At 34.9% G+C, this 20,491-nt stretch overlaps 3 protein-coding genes across 3 annotated transcripts; 1 reads left to right on the top strand and 2 right to left on the bottom strand.

Annotated features, from left to right (window-relative positions):
• The first annotated feature begins 3,078 nt into the window (after positions 1 to 3,078).
• LOC114762478 (probable O-methyltransferase 3) lies at positions 3,079 to 4,588 on the top strand. The gene is made up of 2 exons (XM_028951969.1): positions 3,079 to 3,900; positions 4,020 to 4,588. The coding sequence occupies exons 1-2, from the start codon at positions 3,115 to 3,117 to the stop codon at positions 4,320 to 4,322; spliced, it is 1,089 nt and encodes a 362-aa protein (XP_028807802.1). The 5' UTR covers positions 3,079 to 3,114; the 3' UTR covers positions 4,323 to 4,588.
• A 1,201-nt stretch (positions 4,589 to 5,789) lies between these two features.
• On the bottom strand, positions 5,790 to 7,915 carry LOC114762481 (ras-related protein RABA1f). Its single transcript, XM_028951970.1, has 2 exons — positions 7,441 to 7,915; positions 5,790 to 6,449 (listed from the first exon to the last, which is right to left on the bottom strand). Exons 1-2 carry the CDS (start codon positions 7,659 to 7,661, stop codon positions 6,017 to 6,019), a joined length of 654 nt encoding a protein of 217 aa, XP_028807803.1. The 5' UTR covers positions 7,662 to 7,915; the 3' UTR covers positions 5,790 to 6,016.
• Positions 7,916 to 9,783: 1,868 nt separating this feature from the next.
• On the bottom strand, positions 9,784 to 19,231 carry LOC114762482 (GTP-binding protein TypA/BipA homolog). The gene is made up of 19 exons (XM_028951971.1): positions 18,902 to 19,231; positions 18,099 to 18,173; positions 17,331 to 17,481; positions 16,879 to 16,947; positions 16,606 to 16,778; positions 16,140 to 16,277; positions 15,630 to 15,755; positions 14,929 to 15,027; positions 14,615 to 14,735; positions 14,450 to 14,513; positions 13,910 to 13,964; positions 13,689 to 13,813; positions 12,919 to 12,992; positions 12,518 to 12,567; positions 12,290 to 12,376; positions 11,603 to 11,653; positions 11,441 to 11,524; positions 10,575 to 10,625; positions 9,784 to 10,225 (listed from the first exon to the last, which is right to left on the bottom strand). The coding sequence occupies exons 1-19, from the start codon at positions 19,229 to 19,231 to the stop codon at positions 10,142 to 10,144; spliced, it is 2,007 nt and encodes a 668-aa protein (XP_028807804.1). The 3' UTR covers positions 9,784 to 10,141.
• Between the last annotated feature and the right edge of the window lie 1,260 nt (positions 19,232 to 20,491).

Raw genomic sequence — 20,491 nt, 5'->3', positions numbered from 1 at the left:
GATCAGTTTCTCAAACTTTTTAAAAGAGAGAAGAAGCTAGAAATAGGTGAGGAGTTTAATTAGGCAAATGTTTTGGGACCTAGAAGGGTGGATATGTAAGGAAGAGATGAGAAGAGAAAAAGGCCTGGGCTTGCCGTGCTTGCGAACGGTGTCTGGGATGTTTAAGAGGTGTTTGGATAGAAACCAAACCATGGTTTCAGAAGTACTTTTACGGATTACGAAGTAAATATGTGGAGGAGATTACCTCGTTTTGTGGAAAAATGCTTCTGAAACCATGGTTTTGGATTTCCCAAACACCCCCTTATGGCAGGCCTGAGAGGCATTGAGTTTATGAAGCTGAAAGTATGGCTCCATATATGGGTCTGAACATTAAGCAGTCTTAGCTTGTTGCTCCAAACTCTTTGTTTTGGGATTCCACGACTCTTTCTCATTTGCTGGAAGCTAATTAAGCTGATGTGATTTCGATTTACCAGATTGTGGCGGCTATGCTTGGAAGCTAAACCACTAGGAGGGTCAATAATTTATAGTTTATGAGAAAGGGGATTGCTTTATTGGCCTTTAAGTTACGGTGACCTATTTTATTGCTCCCTCACTATCAAAAATTACAAGGTTAAAAATGTTAGTTAAATTTCCCTAAAAATAACAAATGTGTAAGATAGATGCATATTTTTCCAGTTATATCTTTATTTGTGATAAGAGTACATGAAAGATAATGAGTGAAATTTGTTTACAGAGAAATATGGTAAGTAGCACATATAAAAGTAGAAATACAAGTTTAAAATTTATGACAGAGAGGATTTATTTATTATATTTAGGGATATCACTATAAGAGAGGTTTAGGGTTTATCTTAATTATGATAAAACATGTTAAAAATGACTTACTCTTCCGGTCTTAAATATAAAACCCCTATACTAGTGTGTATAAGGGTCTTATATTTAATATCAGAGGAGTATTATATTAGAGAAGTATATAATAATAATAAATTAAGCAGGTAAATAATAAAAACGAGTATGATAATGTGCCAAGGATATCACTCAAATCCTTTGTAAGCTGTTAGAATAACAGATACCAATTTTATATACGAACGGTGAAGGTGACATGCAACATAACAATCACGAGTTTTTTGTGTGAAAGCTTCAGGCTAAAAGTTAAATCTTTATGGTGATTCGATCGTGCTTTGAAAGGCATGTATAATAATTATAAAATATTACATCTCATGTTTAATATAAGATCTACTTAACTAATTTAGAAACTTTAAAATATTTATATTTATCATTTTTTAAACTAATTCGCTTGAGTTATAAACTAATATATAATTTAATAAAACACATAAGTATTTAATAAAGATTGTATAATATATGCTATAATTAAATAATTTATTTAATATTTTTAAATTAGTCAACTGGGTCTTATATTAAAAACTGAAAAAGTATATATTACATGCCACAATATTTAAGATGATAATGTAAATACTCTGATCCTATCCTAAATATAACATCTATGTTGTAGTATAATTTATACTACAAAATAAGTTTTATATCTAGAATAGGAAGAGTAATTAAAAGATTAAATAATCAACATCATCAACACTTCCAAATAGACTAACCCAAAAGCCAAAATCCCTTGAGATAGACATGGAGCTGCCCTTTGCCTCCAAACAGGAAGTAGAGGGAGCATGCAACGGGAAGTAAGTATTTTCGTATGAATGTGAAAAATCTTTTTCGAAAATATTTAATTGTACACGACGATATTTTGATTTACTCAGATAGTTATATAGAAATAGAGTTTATAACGATATTGTTCATGACCCAACTTTTTTATTTTTAGCAAACGACTCAAGTTATTTTGTTTTATATTAAATCATTATGGAGGACTGTAAAGTATCATTCATAATTTCATAAAAAGTGTGGGCTCATGTGTTTTTCTAAATTATTTGACGCTTGTTTTACAATATAATTTAATAACGCAATAATTGAAGCACGCAAAAGTAAAGGTATGTTAGTTTATTGCTAATTTGAATCGGCCGACCAAATAATTCTCGACCTGAATCTTTACTGTAGATTTAATCGTCTTTTAAAAAGCATATGATATCATTAAAAAATATTATTCAAATTTATAATTTTTTAAATGATAATACAAATGACTAAATGATTAAAAAAATAAACAGTTCCCTCATAATTATTGGGTTATATAGGGGGAAAAATCGATACTTCTGAACAAAATTTAAGGGATCGAACGATTTTGTTTTACACCATCCAAATTTTATCTGGAAAATGTGAAAAGAATGCATATAAACCAAACGCAAGGATGCTCGTGAGGTTGAAAAGTCTTTCTCATTGTTTATTCTCAACTTCAATTTTTAAAATAGGCCATTCATATCCATTCTTGTATGTGCCAGAAAGGTTGGAAAGGTATAAAAAGGATTACTTTTATTTTTTCTTTATGTGCTGGAAATGTTTGACACATTCTTTATATTTACCCTAACCTCTTTATCTTAAGTTATAATGACCCTAACCTCATGATTTAATCGTCTTCTAAAATGCATGGATGGTTAATAAAATGTTGTTAATATTCACAACATTTATAATGGTAATAATAGTGACTGAATGATTAAAAAAAACACTTTTTTTTATCTATATATGGTGAATTAAGTCTAGTAGAAGGGTTTCAAATTGAAACTTTCAATATTGCATACTATGAAGTATGAACAAATCCTTTTGAAAAAAGGTGATTTGAGATCCATAATATCATGCTACTTAAATCTAACATTACTATCATGTAATGTACGTACTTTTATTTTTTAATTGTAATATAAAGGAATTTAACTGCAGTGTTACTTTTTAATCCAATCATTGTTCAGTAAAAAGTTGGTTCAGGCTCTTCTTAAAATTGGTCCCTACAATAATATATATTTATTATAAATAATTGATTTAAATAATTTTTTTAATATTCATAAATTAGTTATCTAACTCTTATATTAAGTACCGAAACTAGTTCTACAGTATCACAGGGTCTCGGGTTGCCTGTATAAATAGACCCCAAATGAAATTCGAGTGCCTGCAAAGAGATACCACAACTAATACACTCTACTATCTCCAATATACCTGCAATCTATGGGAACTCAAAACGAAGGGCACGAAGCCACGACAAGAGTACTTGAAGCTCAAACCCATGGATGGAACCATGTCTTAAGTCTCATAAACTCATTGTCCCTCAAATCTGCAATAGAGTTAAACATCCCAGACATCATTCACAAGCATGGCAAGCCCATGCCTCTTTCTCTTCTCGCCTCTTCCCTTCAAATCCACCCTTCCAAGGCCCCTAACCTCCGTCGCTTGATGCGCTTCCTCACTCATACTGGCTTCTTCTCTCTCCAGAAACTCCCAGAAACTTCTGGCCCTTTAGAAGAAGATGGCTACGTCTTAACTGATACATCAACCCTTTTTCTCAAGGATCATCCCTTCACTCTCACCCCTTTCTTGCTTTCCATGCTTGATCCACTCATGATGAAACCATGGGACCATTTTCCCACTTGGTTACAGAATGACGATCCGACGCCGTTTGAAACGGCAAATGGAAAGGCGTTCTATGACTATGCTTGGCATGTGCCTAAGCTTTTCAATTACTTCAGAGATTACATGGCTGGTGATTCACAACTGGTGTCGAAAGTGTTGGTTGAACAGTGTAGGGATGTGTTTAAGGGATGTGGCTCGCTGGTTGATGTGGGGGGTAACACCGGGACCATGACCAAAGCCTTGGCTGAAGCTTTTCCAGAAATGGAGTGTACTGTGTTCGATTCGCCTTACGTTATTGGCGACATGAAGGGCTGTGGGAATCTCAGGTTCGTCAAAGGAGACATGTTTCAAGCTATTCCTCCTGCTGATGTTATATTAATGAAGGTGACACTAAAATCTGAATAATCTTACAACTTTCCAATGGAAAGATATTTTTTTCAGTGTGTGTATGTATGTATTAATTTATGAGGATTATATTGTTTGTTACTTTGAATGACAAGCAGTGGATTCTTTGTGACTGGGACGACGAGAGATGTCTGAAAATACTGAAGAACTGCAAGGAGGCAGTAACAAGCAAAGGCAAACGAGGAAAACTGGTTATAATAAACGAGGTGGTTGAGGATGAGAAGGGAGATTATGAATCGGTTGAAACACAGTTGCAATTTGATCTTCTGTTGATGGCAGTGCTCCCAGGAAAAGAGAGGAATGAGAAAGAGTGGGCCCAGTTGATTTCCTCTGCAGGTTTCAGCACCTATAAGATAATTCCAGTTCTAGGTTTAAGGTCCCTCGTTGAGGTTTATCCATAATTTTCCAGCAGCAAAGAAACTGAACAAGGCTTACAAGTATTGGGATTCTGCACTCTGTAATAACAATAATGCTATTTTGTTTTTAGTCGTCTGTCCTATTGGTAATATTTCGAACATTTGTATTCGTGTAAGAGAGAATAAGGGAATTGTGTTTCTCTCAAAAACCAGCTTGCTCGTTTCTTTCAAGTTTTATCAGTAGTTCCGGTCCACCTACGGAATACTGTGAATCAATTTTAAATTGCAGTTTCTAGAGTTCTGGTGTTAAATACCTCAATCATCATGCTAAAGTTTAGTTTATTTTTCAACAAATTAGATTGTTATCATGCAACTTATCAAAATAATCACCTAAATGATATCTATATATATTAAGCAATGGTTTGAGTGATAAGAGGCAATCACAGGCAAAGTTATCTTGTTTCAATCTCTTCTGCCAACATCTAGTCCTTTTCTTTTTCAGTGTAATACAGAATTTGTAATTAAAAATTCAACTAGGCTTTGAAATAAATATCTTTCTTAAACAAAATACTTGTTTGACCAAGCTCTCACAAACTCATGGACTCACTAATTTCTTACAATTTCAAGGAGCTTAGCGAGTTTCCTTCTTTGCTTCTGAAGGGCCCTTTTTATGATGTTTCACTTTGTTGTGTGCTGGGCTGATTCGTAATTTGTTAACAATAATTTACTTTAATAAAGGACCTTCTTGGTTCATTTTTCATTTTTCGGCTTTTGGCAGAAGTGTTTTGATGATAACCGGCCACGAGATCATGCTTTTGAATCATTGGACCAAGTTGAGTGCCCTGCTTCAGCTCTGTACAACACTGCTGTTAACAACTCTGATATGATTACTGTGTTGGATCCTCGTCGATTTGTAATTTTTTTTTTTTTGGGGGGGACCAAATTCATCGATCTGGTTTGAATCGAGATATTGACAACGAAATTGGCCATAATTCTGATTTGATTTCTCAGTTTGATTCATCAGAACTACGGTCACAACACGATGGTAAAAGGAAAACAAATTAGATTCGAGGCAGAAAACAGAGAAGATGAGGTAAATATCCCTAGAGGTGATTCTGTCAGGTGACAAGCTAACATTAACATGTAACATGTCCATTTACAGCAGGCAGGAACAATTAACAATGCATTGGAAAGGTATGGATATTGGGCTATGTCTTCTTATGGAAAACTAAGGCAGCAGAGGGACACTGCATAATAATAGTTTTATGTTCATCGGGAAGTTCTCTTTTACTGGGTAGTGCTCTGATTTCTGACATGCTGAGTATTTAATAACGTCAAGTTTCTTCGCATATGTTAATTATCTAATGGAGATGTTCGAGTTTAATGCAAAAATTGCCTATAAGCGTTTGAACCATGTGAAACTACATTTTGAACTATCCATTCATGAGTCTTTTGCCTATAAGGATCCAACCGTACCTGAGAAAGGAGAAATTGAGGAAGAGAATAACGAGCAAGTTTAACATGAAGCTGTCTGTCTTCAAGCATGGAAGTTTTCATTTCGTATAAATTTTGGTATAATCTTCCAAAGAACAACATTCCTATGTATCATCATCAAACAATGCTCAGAGGGGAGGGAAAAAAATATAAATATTAACACATCCCATATTGGTGATTATTAGTTCAGATGGAACAGACACCGACGGCTGTGAAATCAAATCCTTTGGTTTTCCATCTCTAAACTAAGCCGAGCAGCATCCAGCACTCTTAACAGCCGAGACATCGTCCCTACTTCCAACATTAATGGTCTGTCCCTTGGGTAATGCTGAAGGATCATCCCCAATCTCAAGAGTCTTCTTGCTAACAACATGATATATCTGAGTGAGCACTTCTGTGAAAGCATCGTCCACGTTCAAGGACTCAGCGGCAGAGGTTTCCATGAAGAACGTGTTTTCTCTCTCAGCAAACGCCTGGGCATCATCAGCTGACACAGCACGCAGGTGACGGAGATCTGCCTTATTTCCCACAAGCATAATCACAATGTTGGCATCTGTGTGATCCCGAAGCTCCTTCAACCATCTCTCCACGTTATCAAAAGTTATGTGTCTGGTAACATCATAAACAAGCAAGGCACCCACTGCTCCTCGATAGTATGCACTTGTTATTGCTCGGTATCTGCACCAAATAGCAACGATGAAAATTATTTTAATCACATGTCACATTCTGCAACAAGTTTAGATTAACATAACCAGAAATTGAAATTGAAATTAGGAAAAAAAAAAATTTGGTAAGAAGATTGATCATCTCAAGGGGATTGTTTGCCCTCCCCATTGAACATGCATAGTTCCAAACTTCCAATGCAATGTAAACTGATCCATTTCGTGTTTCTTATTCTATTACTTTGTAGAGTTATCAAGATTAACGGTTGGTTCAAGACGTAGCGATCAGATAGCGTTAATTGATCCCTGTTTATAAGCTCCAGATCTATAAGTTTCAAAATAAGCACCGGCATCAAGGTCATAAAGAAAGACAAACTCCAACAAAATCATATATTCGACTTCAAATTTTCTCTCCCACCATTTTCATTCACCAGCAACAATATACTAGAGAAACAATCCTGCTCTTCCATTAGATAAGAGCACATTTTCGATGGGCAGAACAAGAAATAAAGGGAAGAAATAAGAAGTGATGTCTAAAGAAATTGGTTCTGAACCCATTCAATAAATCAACACAATCGCTGTTCAATCTAAGGATGATCAATACCACACCCAAAGCAAAAGGCGGGTGTGCTTCTGTATCCTTCATAAAAGTGTTGCACACGATAGTTTGCTCCAATGGATATAAGACAAGGAGAAAATTAATAAAAGAACAAATCTTTGTGGTCCAGAGACCCCATTATCCCCAGTTTCAGATCCAAAGCAAGAGTCCCAATATAATCAAAACGACCAGCCAGTTTGCATCATTGGCGAATCAAATTCGATGTAAAATTAATGAAACCATGAAAATTTATTTACGCGAAGAGACCACCGTGCAGACCATACAAACATATCTCAATCTCTCAATTTCATGCATTTCTAACTATAAAAAAAAAAAAAGAGACATCGTACACACAAAGAACCAGATCAAATCCCAAAAGAAATGACAAGAAAAAAAAACAGAAGAATACCTTTCTTGGCCAGCTGTGTCCCAAATTTGCGCCTTTACAATCTTATCATCGACATGAACGCTGCGGGTAGCGAATTCAACCCCAATGGTGGATTTGGATTCCAAGCTGAATTCGTTCTTGGTGAATCTAGACAAGAGATTGGACTTTCCAACACCCGAGTCACCGATCAGCACCACCTTAAACAAGTAATCGTAATCATCGTCGGCCCTATAAGCAGCCATTTCTGGTGGGAGATCAGACGCGGAAGTCTGATTGAAACGAGATGGGTTGTTGCCGGATCAAAATTGAAAAACAGAAGTAATAAACGAGAGTTTCAAACGCAATTGAGGCCTTCAAACGGCAAAGTGCAATTGAATATCGTAACCTTCAGCATTGTACAGAAGAGAGAAAGAGAAAGGCGGGTAGTGTAGGCGCCGCTTGGAAGAGAAGGAGGGAGAAGTATTCAAAGCTCAAATCTTCTCTCTCTCTCTCTTCCCCTCGAGATAAAAACAAACAACAAGTAGTTTGGCTTTTGTATGTTTTTGCTTTCACCCTCAAACGCAAACCTGCCATTTTGAGATTTGGTGATAGAGAGAATTAAGGGACGGCCTTTAAAATCACTTTCCATTTTATCTCTTCAGAAAAGTGGTTTTTTTTAATTATTTAGTTAATTTATTTACTCACCTCTGAACAAAAAGGAAATATACTCGAGACTTATCATCTCATTTTGTTCGAAACAATAATTAATAATAATTCTAATTGTAATTAAGTATTGCATGGATACCTAAAAAAATATTACTAGTACAAGACACAAGGGAGGTTTTTTAGAAAGAAGAAAGAGAAATAATAATCAAACCTACTTTCATTAAATATAAAAGAAAATCATTGGTTACTTTGCTTGCTTGGGTTTCTTGTACCGAAAAATAAAAAACTTGTTTTTGACCCAAAAAAAAAAATACCAATGCTTGATATAACGGGATAGGGATAGAATGATATTTAATTAATTAAATTCAAAAAATTTATTCAAGAGCACAACAATTCTGAGAAACATGTGCATGTGTCTAAATTCATTTATTATTATAATCGTTTAAAAGCTTTCATTTATGGACACGAAACATGGTCATTTTTTGTTGTGGTTAAGAAAGTTTCATCATTTGAAAAAGTAAAGATAGGCAAGCGTTTTAGCTCCCACACAGATTAAGAACGGAAAAACGATAATTATCTTTGACTGAGGAGATTTTCTTTTGGGGAAAAAAAAAGGAAAAAAAGATTTAGTAAGAGGGAAGGTATATGGATTACATCATTCTTCGTTCTCGAAAGGAGTTTCAAACTCGGATTCTAAAATAGGAACTAGTCAGTTCAAACATGGGACAATTAACGAACACTTGATTAGACGGCAAAAATGACCCAAGTCAATGGTTGATGTGATCCACTACCACGAAACCATCTAAAGTTGTGGTTAGTCAGCATGTCATGATTAGGCCGATGGGATATCTACAGAACAAGCCTCCTTGTATCATGGGGCTAAAAAAGCCGCTTTCAAATGGATCAAGCCTGTTTCACGGTTGACAGAGAACTTGTTTGGAATAACAATTGCCTTCAAAGCAACTCTCCAACCTTTTTATAAAATACAAAATAAATATATAAAAAAACATCACCTCAACTTATGAAAAAATATATATAAGCACTTAATAAAAGCAATCCCAAACAAGCCCATAAACGTTGATAACTACTACTGCCGCTAAATTTAAAAACTTCATAATTAATTTTTTTTAAAAAAAATTAGTTGAGGTTATTATTAGTTAAAGACTAAAACATACATTTGCACCTTTAACTTTGTACAAAGTTTCAATTTAATCCCTTAACTTTAAAAAAATATACTTTTAGTCCTTTAATTTTAAAAATTTTTTAAAAAATTATGACATTAAGATCTTAATTGTTGATAAAATGTTCTGAAATACTAACATATTAAATTTAATTTTTAAAATATTCATGATTGTTGCAAAAAATCATCATTAAAACCTATTGATTTTAGAGTTAAAAGGCCAAATATATACTTTTTAAAATTAAAAAACTAAATTAAAACCTTGAACAAAGTTAAAAGAACAAATATATACTTTAGTTTTAGTTAAAAAAAATGATATTGATTCTTTTAAAATACTCCTTTCAATCATTTATATTGAAAACTAAGCCTATAAAAAATCCTTTTAATATGTACAAGACTAAAGCTAATAGATGGTTCTACCATCACATATTTTGATATATCAACTCACTATTAGATTATGTGGCCTATGCGTCTGTAGATTGAAAATGATAATGTCATTTAACCCTCGTGGACATAGATTAACCAATCACAATGTACAATGAATCATCACAATCTTGCACTGGTTGGTCACATAAATAGCAACATTACGGAGTAAAGCATTGTTGTATAATTCCTAGTAATGGCCATGTGATTCAACTGCCGAGTTGTATTGCCAAACACACACTAAGAAATTATCCTCTTCACATCACATTACAGTAAGCAACGTCTTCCATTGCCACATTTTTATTTCATGGAAAGCATAGAGTTGCTTTGCTCAAAGAATAATTCTTTAGGTACTAGGTGTTATAAATTACTCGAACTAAGCCAGAACAGGATCACCCAAAAATGATAGTGACTGAGTAACGACAATAAAATACACTTACTGTTACAAAAATGTTTCGAGGACGAAGTCCTCACTCATTCCTTTGGCTTTTTACTCATGCTTTTGCGCTTGTTAACATCAAGATATTTCTTCCTCAACCGTATAGCCTTTGGAGTCACCTTCACAAAACCCAGAAAAATAAAAGTAAATAAACCAGTAAAAAGAAAATCACGAAACTAAAATCAGAGGCCAAGTGAGCGGGACATGGCGCAAGCAAGTCAATTATATGCACCACGAAGGTGCAGAAAGTGCGAAGTAAATGGAAGATGCCATGTGAAGAATATGATTAAGAGAGGGGTGGGAGTAGAAGTGCCCATACACCTTGCATCCCCCAATTAACGGGAAAATGTTATGCCTATACATCTTGCATCCCCCAATTAACGGGAAAATGTTATGCCTATACATCTTGCATCCCCCAATTAACGGGAAAATTATGTACACCGATAATGTATCAGAGCCAGAACTAACCTCGATAAGCTCATCTGAAGCTACATATCCTATGGCTTCTTCAAGGGTCATCTGCAAAGACAAATTGATAATTTCTTCAATAGACGATATCAAACTCTGGAATTCCTCCATGATTTATGTGTTCCATACTTCCACTATTGATAACCACATAATTAAGATATCTTCTAACAGTAAGAATAGTTAATAAAGACAACTACTTTGCCCGTTCGAAAACAAACAGAACCCACTCACTTTAGTCAGATAAATATTACTTCAAAAGTTTTTAAAGCATGTAAATTTAACCAGTTTGTCATATACAACTTGTCACAGCACCGTTACTTATAAACAATTTGGTGTAATGAACTCCTTACTAAGTGATGGGAAATATTGGAAAATTTACCATAGGAGGAAATAGATTTATTGTTTTATGTAATGATTATTATCTTATGTTTAGTGCAAGTGGGTTTCTTTTTCAAATGATGGCAGGGCATATGGAGTAACAAGTGGGTTCTGCAAATAGATAAATAGAGTCTAATATATCTCATGTAAAGTAACTTTTTATGATTGCAATACATTTTGGCTTGCTGTGACGTTCAGATATCTCAATTCCTCTCCCTCTGACCTATCTCTTCCTTCCCTTCCTATTCTGCAATTCTCCCCTTATATTCCCCTACGTCGCATCAGTGCTAGCATCAAAGGTTTCTGGCGCTGTGTGTGTGTGTTACATCACTAAGTCTCATCAACTGATAAATCCTACAAAACCATTCCTAGAGATTCAATTAACGCACAAGAATCCGAACCCTACTCAATAACGCACTAATAGAATTCTCACTCGTCTAAATTATGAAAATGACCAAAATAATATCTCATGAATATTGAAGACATACAAGACGAGGAGGAGACAGCTTGATATTTTCATCACTGCCAGCAGCACGAATATTTGTAAGTTCCTTAGCTCTCACTGGATTGACCTGCAGGATCACAATCAATCTCCGTCGGTCACTGACTTACATAATACACAATCAATGAAAGAATATATTTCTCCTTACATCAAGATCTGTATCTCGTGAGTGTTCACCAATAATCATCCCATCATATGTCTGTACGCCAAATGAAGAATGAGAAATTACAGGCAACATACAAGAATAATTTAATAGAGATGCTACAAATAAAAGCTAGGTGCACGATTGCAGTAGTGCACATCTCGAGCTCATTTAAATCATGCATCCCTTCTCATGCTTCACCATCGTTTCAAATTAACACCAATTTAAACACCCTCGAGAATCCCAATTCTCATCAGCAAGATCATGGTTAGATTAATAGCAACAAAATGTTTATCACTAGCAGCACTGCCCTCTTCAAAAGTACATGGAAACCAGGGAAGGGGGGGGGACATTACCTATTCAGATACAGTTAATTTAGAGTAAAACTCGGCAAAATATAAACATGTTAACTACCATGCTTGCAATCGAAATCCATACTTGAAAGACACAAAACGAGCAGATTTCATAAATATCCAGTGCAAGTTGATGAAACAGTATGACATATAGTAGAAGAAATGGGGGAATTTTTCTTTTTTCCGTGAACAGAAAAAGAGAATGAAAAAATTAGCAGCATATAAATATAATATTTGCTTCGCAAAAAACAGAACTTGACATTTGAAAGAAAAAAGTTCCCAAACACAAGGAAAACATTTAATGAATAAAAGATGGAAAATTAATTCAGGCAGGACCAACCTCCATTCCCGGGGATACAAATAAAGTCCCACGAGCTTCTAAGCTCATTAATGCATAAGCCCTAATTGTACCATAACCCATTGATACCTGTTCAATCAACGGCCAAAAGACAATTAGTAGAGCAAGCTTTATAAATTGAGACATAGATCTTAATGGCGTGCGACTAGTAGGTCCAGGTGAAAAACAATTATTGCTTAGCAATGTAGATGCAACATTAGACACGCATACCAATACTCCTTTCCTGACATTGCCAAGAGGACCTCGAAATTTTTCATACCCTGCAAGATAGCAATGATGCATGTTAGGCATACTGTCGTATAATCAAGTCAGTGACGCCGAGGTAAAGTGCAAGGAGAAACGAACACTTTCCAGAAATGAAAATGTGCAGTTAGTAAAGAAAACAAGCACAAGGATTTTAAGACATGGATATAAGAAAAACATACAGCCTATGGAGAACTTTAAGAGCATTATTTGCAAACATATTTCACTGATGATTAGATCAGTAGCATAAAATGGCCCATAAAAGAAAACCCCACAATATCCTAAACAAATCCATTGGTATGACAATGAGATATGATAGAAAACAACAAACTTATCAGAAAGAGACGAGTTCAGCACAGAATGCATACTAAGGAAAGCACGGTGCATGAAGCCAGTTCCACGCGTGTCACTGCTGAACACACTTCTATAACCAACCAGGCCCCTGACAAACATAACATGAAAGTAGAAGTTACCAGATGTTTAATTTCACTGAAGAAGTAATGTCAGAAAATTCAATATCTTGTATTGAAAAGGGGGAAAAAAAGAGAGGAAAATTTAATATATAGGGTTATGCGGAAAATCAGCAAGACTCAACAGATAAATAAGATGTTTAATGAAACATGTTCTTGACTCCAGTAACTAGTGTAGAATTAAGCTATTGGTTGAAAATATGTAGCCAAACTGAGGAAACAATCAGCGTGTTAGGACTCTAAATAAGGTGATTAGTCTTGAGGGCTCATTCATGAAGCCCACAGCCATTTTTGAGCAGGCGAAAAGCCATAGACAAATAAATAATTAATTCAACTTAAATACTATCTACATAATTTTGTAACCATTACTTGATTATGTTTCAACGTAAGATCACGAGGTCAGTGGAATGTAGCAATCACCCCTATAGAAAGGGGCAAAGGAATGAGAAAATTCATGTGTAATTCATCAAAAGTCAAACAAGTCTGAAAATATAAACTATGTCCACTATTTTAGAATTGAAAAAGGTTCCGAAGCTTAAAAATACAAGATCCCAGGGGAAAAAACAGCTCAAATGCACAATCCACATTTCTCTCAAATAATGACACCAAAAGCTTATTGCACAAGAAAAACAATATAGGTAGGAAGACAAAGATACAACTAGACTAACCTTGATGGACAAGTCAAAGACAATCTAGTCCGACCAGCAGTTCCAGAGACGGGACCCATGTCCATAACTTCAGCTCGCCTATGAGATAAGGCCTCCATAACTAACCCAACATGCTCATCATTTACCTGGAATAAACACATTTAGATACACTTCTTTTTATTTCAGAAATTGAACATATCATTCATCAAAAAAGTGTTATGAACACTGAATTAATTTCTCACCTCAATTGTAACTTCTTCAATCGGCTCAAGTTTCTCACCACTTTCAGTTTTATACCTAAAAGCAGAGAGAATATTCATCCAGTGAATTATAAAAGTGATAGAAATAAGGTATGCAACTTGTAAAACTAAGCAATTAAAACCACCATGGAAGTATAAGTAGCTTTGGTTAATTATAACATATAGTGATGAGCCTTCCACATAAACTAAAGGTTATAATACCCACGATTATCAAGTATAGCTGTAAAATCCTTGATTCAGATAATCCAGGCACAATTAAACAGACCATAACATGCTACCAAAAAATACCTGAACAGCCTCTAAACCAACCCTCAGAGAAAAAAGACTTGTGCTTAATGGCTGTTAGCCATACTTTTATCTCCATAAAAACACCCATAACAAATGCATAAAAAACTGCAGTGTTCGCTCAGTATTTATTTACGTAAGTCCCATGTGAAGTGTGAAACCAAAACCAATAACACAAATGGGCCATGGAAAATAGTAAGCCCAAATTTGGATCCCACTCAGCCCTTAAAAACTCACATGACTTTAGGCGGAGAGACAGACAACTCAAATCCTTCACGCCTCATATTCTCAATAAGGATACCTGTTCATAAAGATGAAATTTTATGCAATTATTAATTAAAGATATATTCACAAATACATCTTGACAAGAAACGTATAATATTTACAGAGGCATAAACAAACCCAATTGTAGCTCTCCTCTTCCCTGAACTTCATATGAATCTGATAAGCCTGGTAGCACATTTATGGCAATGTTTGTTTCAGCTTCGGACACCAGCCGATTGCCAATTTTTCCTCCAGTCAACTACAAATAACTCAGCATGTAAATCCAGTTATCAAGCAGAGCAGAAAGCATACAAATTTCTGAATAGTGAAGTAGTTTTGGAACCTGAATCAGAGGGTTACTAATACTAACTGACATCAGTAGTGACAAATGGCATACACAGCAAAACAAACCATCAATGAAACAAACGGATGCTAAAATGAACACAACTCACATGAGTACCATCACGACCAGCTAAAGGAGAGTCATTTACACCAAAAGTCATGGAAATTGTTGGAGGATCCAGCTCAATTGTGGGTAATGCAGCCATAATCTAGGACATTAAGATCATAAGGTTATAGCAATCATCATATCATTCTTGAAATAATCCTAATAATATGAATCACTAAGTCTATATAAAAACTGGATACGCACATCTCATGATTTAGGTAATAATTTAGGTAATATATCGTGCTTGAACTATCATGTGTTTGAACTCTTAACCGGGGAACAAATGGTGGAGTCATTTACTAGTTTTTGTTAATGAAAAGAGAATCACATTATAAAAAACAGCAAATTACGTCAGGTTCCTAAAAGTATTCAACCCCCCCCCCAAAAAAATAAAAGGTCATGAATATTAAAGGAAGTCATTTAATAGCTTCAATATAATAAATCGCTAATATAAAGGTGTATTAGAAGGTAATAGTACCTGCACTCAAACAGAGAACTTAGAAACGTATAGGCAAGTGTTTGGGTGCTTTTAATGAAATTAGATATGGATTTTTTGCTATATTAGCAAATCAACTTAATGGTTTATCTTTATCCTGTTAATTTAAATATATTATAATCAGGGCACATTAAATGGTCCCGTAATTAACCAAATGACCATTGATAACAACAAAAGCATAAACACATATTACAAATTAATATCTCCACCTCCGCAGTTGCTACTGTGTTGCCTATTATCGGACTCGCCAACCCAGCCATCGAAATAATATCACCAGCTCCAGCACAATCAATTGGAACCATGCTTGTACCCTTCTTTTTCATTAATTTCACAACCTACAAGATAATAAAAAAGAAAATTAAAGCTAAAAGTCAAGACTTGAATTATCTTAATATAAATGTGACACACTTCAAAAAATTTAATATCAGGACCACTATCATTGTCTCCATTAATAATAATTTTGTTTAACTAAATATCTTCACGAAAAGTATTACAGTCAGGCATAATCTTAAGCACTGTATAGAAACTGTGAGATGCAGCTTTTATAAAAGAAGGATATATCCAAAGATTTGGTTGTCAATAATGATGCCATGCAATCCATGTAGCCAACCCCACCTAGCGAGATATGGCTGCTTCTTGTTTTTGTTGTTTAAAATTGTTAGATAATTTCTTATCATATACTAGTAAAAGTACCAACTTCAAAATATCCATCTACAAACCTTTCCATCTTCAATCTTTTCTACTCCAGAATCTTTGTTAGATAGACCATGAACCTTGTCACCTACACGAACAATCCCAGAATGAACACGTCCAGTCAAAATTCGCCCAAGATAGAAATCCCGTTCCATCATTGAAACCTGAAAGTCACTATTAAGCATGGTCTTTCACTGATCCCAACCAAACGACTCAAGAAATTATAACAGAATCACCACAAACTCAAAACGCATACAGGAAATTTATTTTTTAAAAAAAAAAAAAACCATAGTTTCCAAAACTTTTTTTTTTTAACTATTATTATTTATGACTTGAATGCGAATATTTGGAAAGGAAGTAGATTTTATAATCAATACAGTGGCAACGGAAGGTAGGAAGCACCATAACAAGTTGACATCTCCAAAAGGGAACTTATCACATGAACATAACAACAACAACAAAATAAAAAAATATTTATATTTAAATACCAACCAGCATTTGAAAAGGCGCACCAATGTTTGCCTTTGGTGGGGGGACATGAGTTACAATGGCATCAAGAAGCTGTGACATATTTTTTGTCTCAGCAGGAGGATCCTTGGTAAAGGTGGTGGATGCCCATCCTTCTTTAGCAGAAGCATAAAGAACTGGAAAGTCTAATTGTTCCTCTATATATACAGATAACTAAGAGTTATGCATAGCCAGTGAGAGAGAGAATCTAAGATATGATAGAAGTAAAGACAATCCAGAAATATTTCTAGCCTGTACCTGTTGCACCAAGGTTGGCAAAAAGATCAAACACCACACTCTCAACTTCATTACACCTCTCCTCAGAGACTGCATAGATTATAACTGAATATTACGCCCAACCAATTCCAAAAGAAGGTAAAATATGAAAAATAAATCTAACATAATAATAACTGCTTCTTCTCCCGTAGTAACTGAGACACATAACTTTAAGCATCCGTTTGGCCGTGATTTAGTACATGAACATGGCATGAGGAATAAAAAGTTATGAGAGGGAAAACCAACAATATCTAGAAAGAAAATTGATAACAGAAGTGAAGAACAACTGGCAGACAAAGTGGAAAACACTGCCAAAAAAAAGAATAGGTGATTTTTTCCCAAAAATTCCGCTTTAGTATCATAAACTATGCTACTAACGTATTTCTATTATGTCATGAGGCATAAAATCACAAAATAAACAATTGGCAGATTACCTGAAGGTCGGTCTACTTTGTTCAAAAGAAGAAGAGGCCGCAACCCATACTTTAAGGCTTTTGCCAAAACAAATTTTGTTTGTGCAAGGGGACCTTCACCAGCATCTACAACCAATACTGCTCCCTCAACCATGCCAACAACTCGTTCAACCTAACCACCAGTACTACTTTCAATCCAACATAGAAAATGTTTTACGATTAAAGAACTTTCAGAATGGCAGTCTAATTGAAGCATAATTACGTTTGATTCATTATAAGGTAATGGATGGGGCACAGGGCATAAAATGTTTATAAGATGAAATATCCAATGAGCAAACCTATATATATATATATATATTAGTACACGAAGCTTCGGACCCTAGTCCTTTAACCTCACCCCACACCATCCTTACCAACTAAGGTAACCGCAGGTGGCTTGCACACCTATATGGTTCTAAATATTCAAACATTTCATGGTTCCCCCAAGGCATTATAAAATTAACATCTGCAGGGTATGAGGTCAAAGAAAATATGAAATGGAATAACACGACATTTATGTAAACTATTATGTTTGCATCTTAAAAGCCAACATATGATCCTTTATGACTTTTTTTTAGACAAGAAGATTAATATTGTCACTGGCAATTCATCTGAATCTATAGAATAGCACCAGTTCATGATTTTAGAAAACTATTGAAATGTTTGACGCCATTAGTAAAGCCCAGTTGGTTCTATCAAACAAGGAGAGAAGAAATAAACTAAAATAAGATAAAGCCAGCTGATACATACTTCACCACCAAAATCTGCGTGTCCAGGTGTATCAACCATATTTAGCTCATTTTCCTTCCATGAAACCGAAGTAACCTACAAATGGCAATCTAAAATCATGACTTTGATGTAGGAGGAAAATACTTATTGTTCAAGTTCAACTGGAGAATAGGCTTATATTATATAGGAAGTTAAATTCAGCTATTCATAATCTCTCTCACACACACACAACACACACACACACACACACACACACACACACCCCCAAAAAAAAAAACAAAACAAAAAGGAAGTCCGGCCATTATTAAGCTACACTTAGCTCCTGCTAAAAGAGGTCCAACGTCTAAGAACAATGAAATGCCAAGGAGTAAAAGGATATAGATTGTTTGATTCAAGCGTTAACATTTGAATCCTGGAAATTAGAACGACCGTTTTTTTTCTTTTTAAATATTCTGGCAGTATTATGTTTCCCACCACTAATATCCATTAAAAAGAAAATTTTATGATCAGCATATTAAGGCCTCGCAATAAGTTGGAGGGACTTCAATTCAATAAGCTTCCTTACCGCAGACTCAAACTTAATGTATTTCACATGGTTCCACAAATAAAAACAAAAAAACAAAAAACAAAACAAAAGGTTTCTTTAAAGTGAATGGAGAAGTGCGTATCAAAGCTTCAAACTTAGAAAAGACCAGACTTTTCGCAGTTGAGAATGCTATACTGCTCACTCAGTAAGAATATTAAGCTATTCAGTTTTCACTGTAAATAGGAACTACAGGTACTTAAATACAGTTTCTCCAGTAAATTCACTGGAATCCACAGACCTTGGAAGCGATCGTGATACCGCGCTCGCGCTCCAGACTGATGGAATCCATGGCGCGCTCGTGGGGTATATCGGCGCCACACTGACGAAGCAGTCGATCCATGAGGGTGGTCTTGCCATGGTCAACATGAGCAATCACGGCGACGTTGCGGAGGCAGCTGGGGTTGAGAGCGATGCTAGGTTCGACAGCGGCGGTAGCCAGGGCGGCGGAGAAAGCGCGGGAACCGGTGTTGGTTGGCGGCAACAAATGATATGGGGTGAAAAGGGATGGCGAAGAGGAAAACGATTTTCTGGTAGAGGACCAGAGAGAACGAAGAATAGGTCCCGCCATTTCTCCCAAAGAGAAAGTGGCGAAGTTTCCGTTTTGGCCACCGCCCTTGCCTTCTCTCTAGCCTGGACTGTGAATACCGTTTATTTTAGGTTTCGGCTAAGTTTTGCGTCAATTAGAGGGGCAAAAAGAATCTTTAAATAACTATTATTAGAATCCATATCAGATTAATATTTATTCAATTTCCATACAAGTTATAACAAGGGATTTTGTTTATCTTTACAATTATAAAATCAGTTTAGTCACGTGTAATAGTATTTATTTTATAATTTTAAATAGAATTAATATGATATTTGGTTTTTTAAATTTATTCTCATTTTGGTTTTGGTCCCTCACATTTTAGATCATGGGTTTTGATCCTTTAAAGACAAATTGGTCAAAAATTTTATTAAATTATAAGAATGTTTTAAATGAAAAGACATATTAACCCTTTTAAATAATATATTGATATTGATAATAAAACAAGACACATTAACTTATCATATATTAATTGAAAGACTTAATAATAAATGAAAAAAAAATAATATGTAAGTCCCTGTAATTTTCCCTTGCCTTCTCATTTGTTTTATATGTGTAAATTAGCATTAATAAAAATAATTGCAGCTTCCTCTATTGTTTGCTTTGATTTTCACTCTTTTGTTTTTTTCTTAACAAAGTTAATATCAGACTAAAGATGTGTTTGGAATGTTGTTTGGAGGCCTAAACATGCATCTCAAATGGAAAAGTTAGGTTGTGAAATTTAGCAGTGTTTGGGCTCACGTTTTGACAACATGACTTCTTGATTTGAAATGGACTTTTAGAATAAATTGTTTCAAGTTGTTTTTTCATATGCCACTGTGATGAATAATGAGCTTGCAAGGAAGCAAGTCTATATGCCCCAAGAATTCTAGCAAGCAGAGGTGCAATCCTACCAAATGAGCCTGTGGGGCCTTCTTCTTCTTCTTCTTCTTCTTTTTTTAAAAATTTTTGTACTGCAAGACAATTTTCATGTCGCTTAGTTAACATCTATATTAACCCTAACTAATAGATTAGAAGCATAAAAACTAATGCATAGCCATTAAAGTTTGATTTAGTTTGTGAAAAATTGGCTCATAACCTACAAAACTATGAGTTTAAAGCGAGGACTTTATTGATAAGTGATTATTTCTATGAATTAATGAAATAATATTTTCTATTATATTAAATCTAATTTTTATTAAATGTCAATTATGATAGGGAGGTTGTGGCCTAAATAAGTAGGGTTCAAACCTTTCTTCACATGAC

The sequence above is a fragment of the Neltuma alba genome, unplaced genomic scaffold (genome assembly GCF_004799145.2).
Source record: "Neltuma alba isolate B1F8T4 unplaced genomic scaffold, ASM479914v2 tig00011216_pilon, whole genome shotgun sequence".
NCBI lineage: Eukaryota > Viridiplantae > Streptophyta > Magnoliopsida > Fabales > Fabaceae > Neltuma > Neltuma alba.
Note: the sequence above shows the minus strand (reverse complement) of the source record. Positions and strands in the feature narration are given on the sequence as shown.

Coding starts and splice junctions, on each gene's coding strand:
- LOC114762478 (XM_028951969.1), top strand. CDS start 3,115: ATGGGAACTCAAAACGAAGGGCACGAAGCCACGACAAGAGTACTTGAA. Junction 3,901..4,019: donor CTGATGTTATATTAATGAAG/GTGACACTAAAA, acceptor AATGACAAGCAG/TGGATTCTTTGTGACTGGGA.
- LOC114762481 (XM_028951970.1), bottom strand. CDS start 7,661: ATGGCTGCTTATAGGGCCGACGATGATTACGATTACTTGTTTAAGGTG. Junction 6,450..7,440: donor GACACAGCTGGCCAAGAAAG/GTATTCTTCTGT, acceptor TATTTGGTGCAG/ATACCGAGCAATAACAAGTG.
- LOC114762482 (XM_028951971.1), bottom strand. CDS start 19,231: ATGGCGGGACCTATTCTTCGTTCTCTCTGGTCCTCTACCAGAAAATCG. Junction 15,756..16,139: donor AAAAGATTGAAGATGGAAAG/GTTTGTAGATGG, acceptor ATTATCTTGTAG/GTTGTGAAATTAATGAAAAA. Junction 11,654..12,289: donor TTGTATCCCCGGGAATGGAG/GTTGGTCCTGCC, acceptor TTTGGCGTACAG/ACATATGATGGGATGATTAT.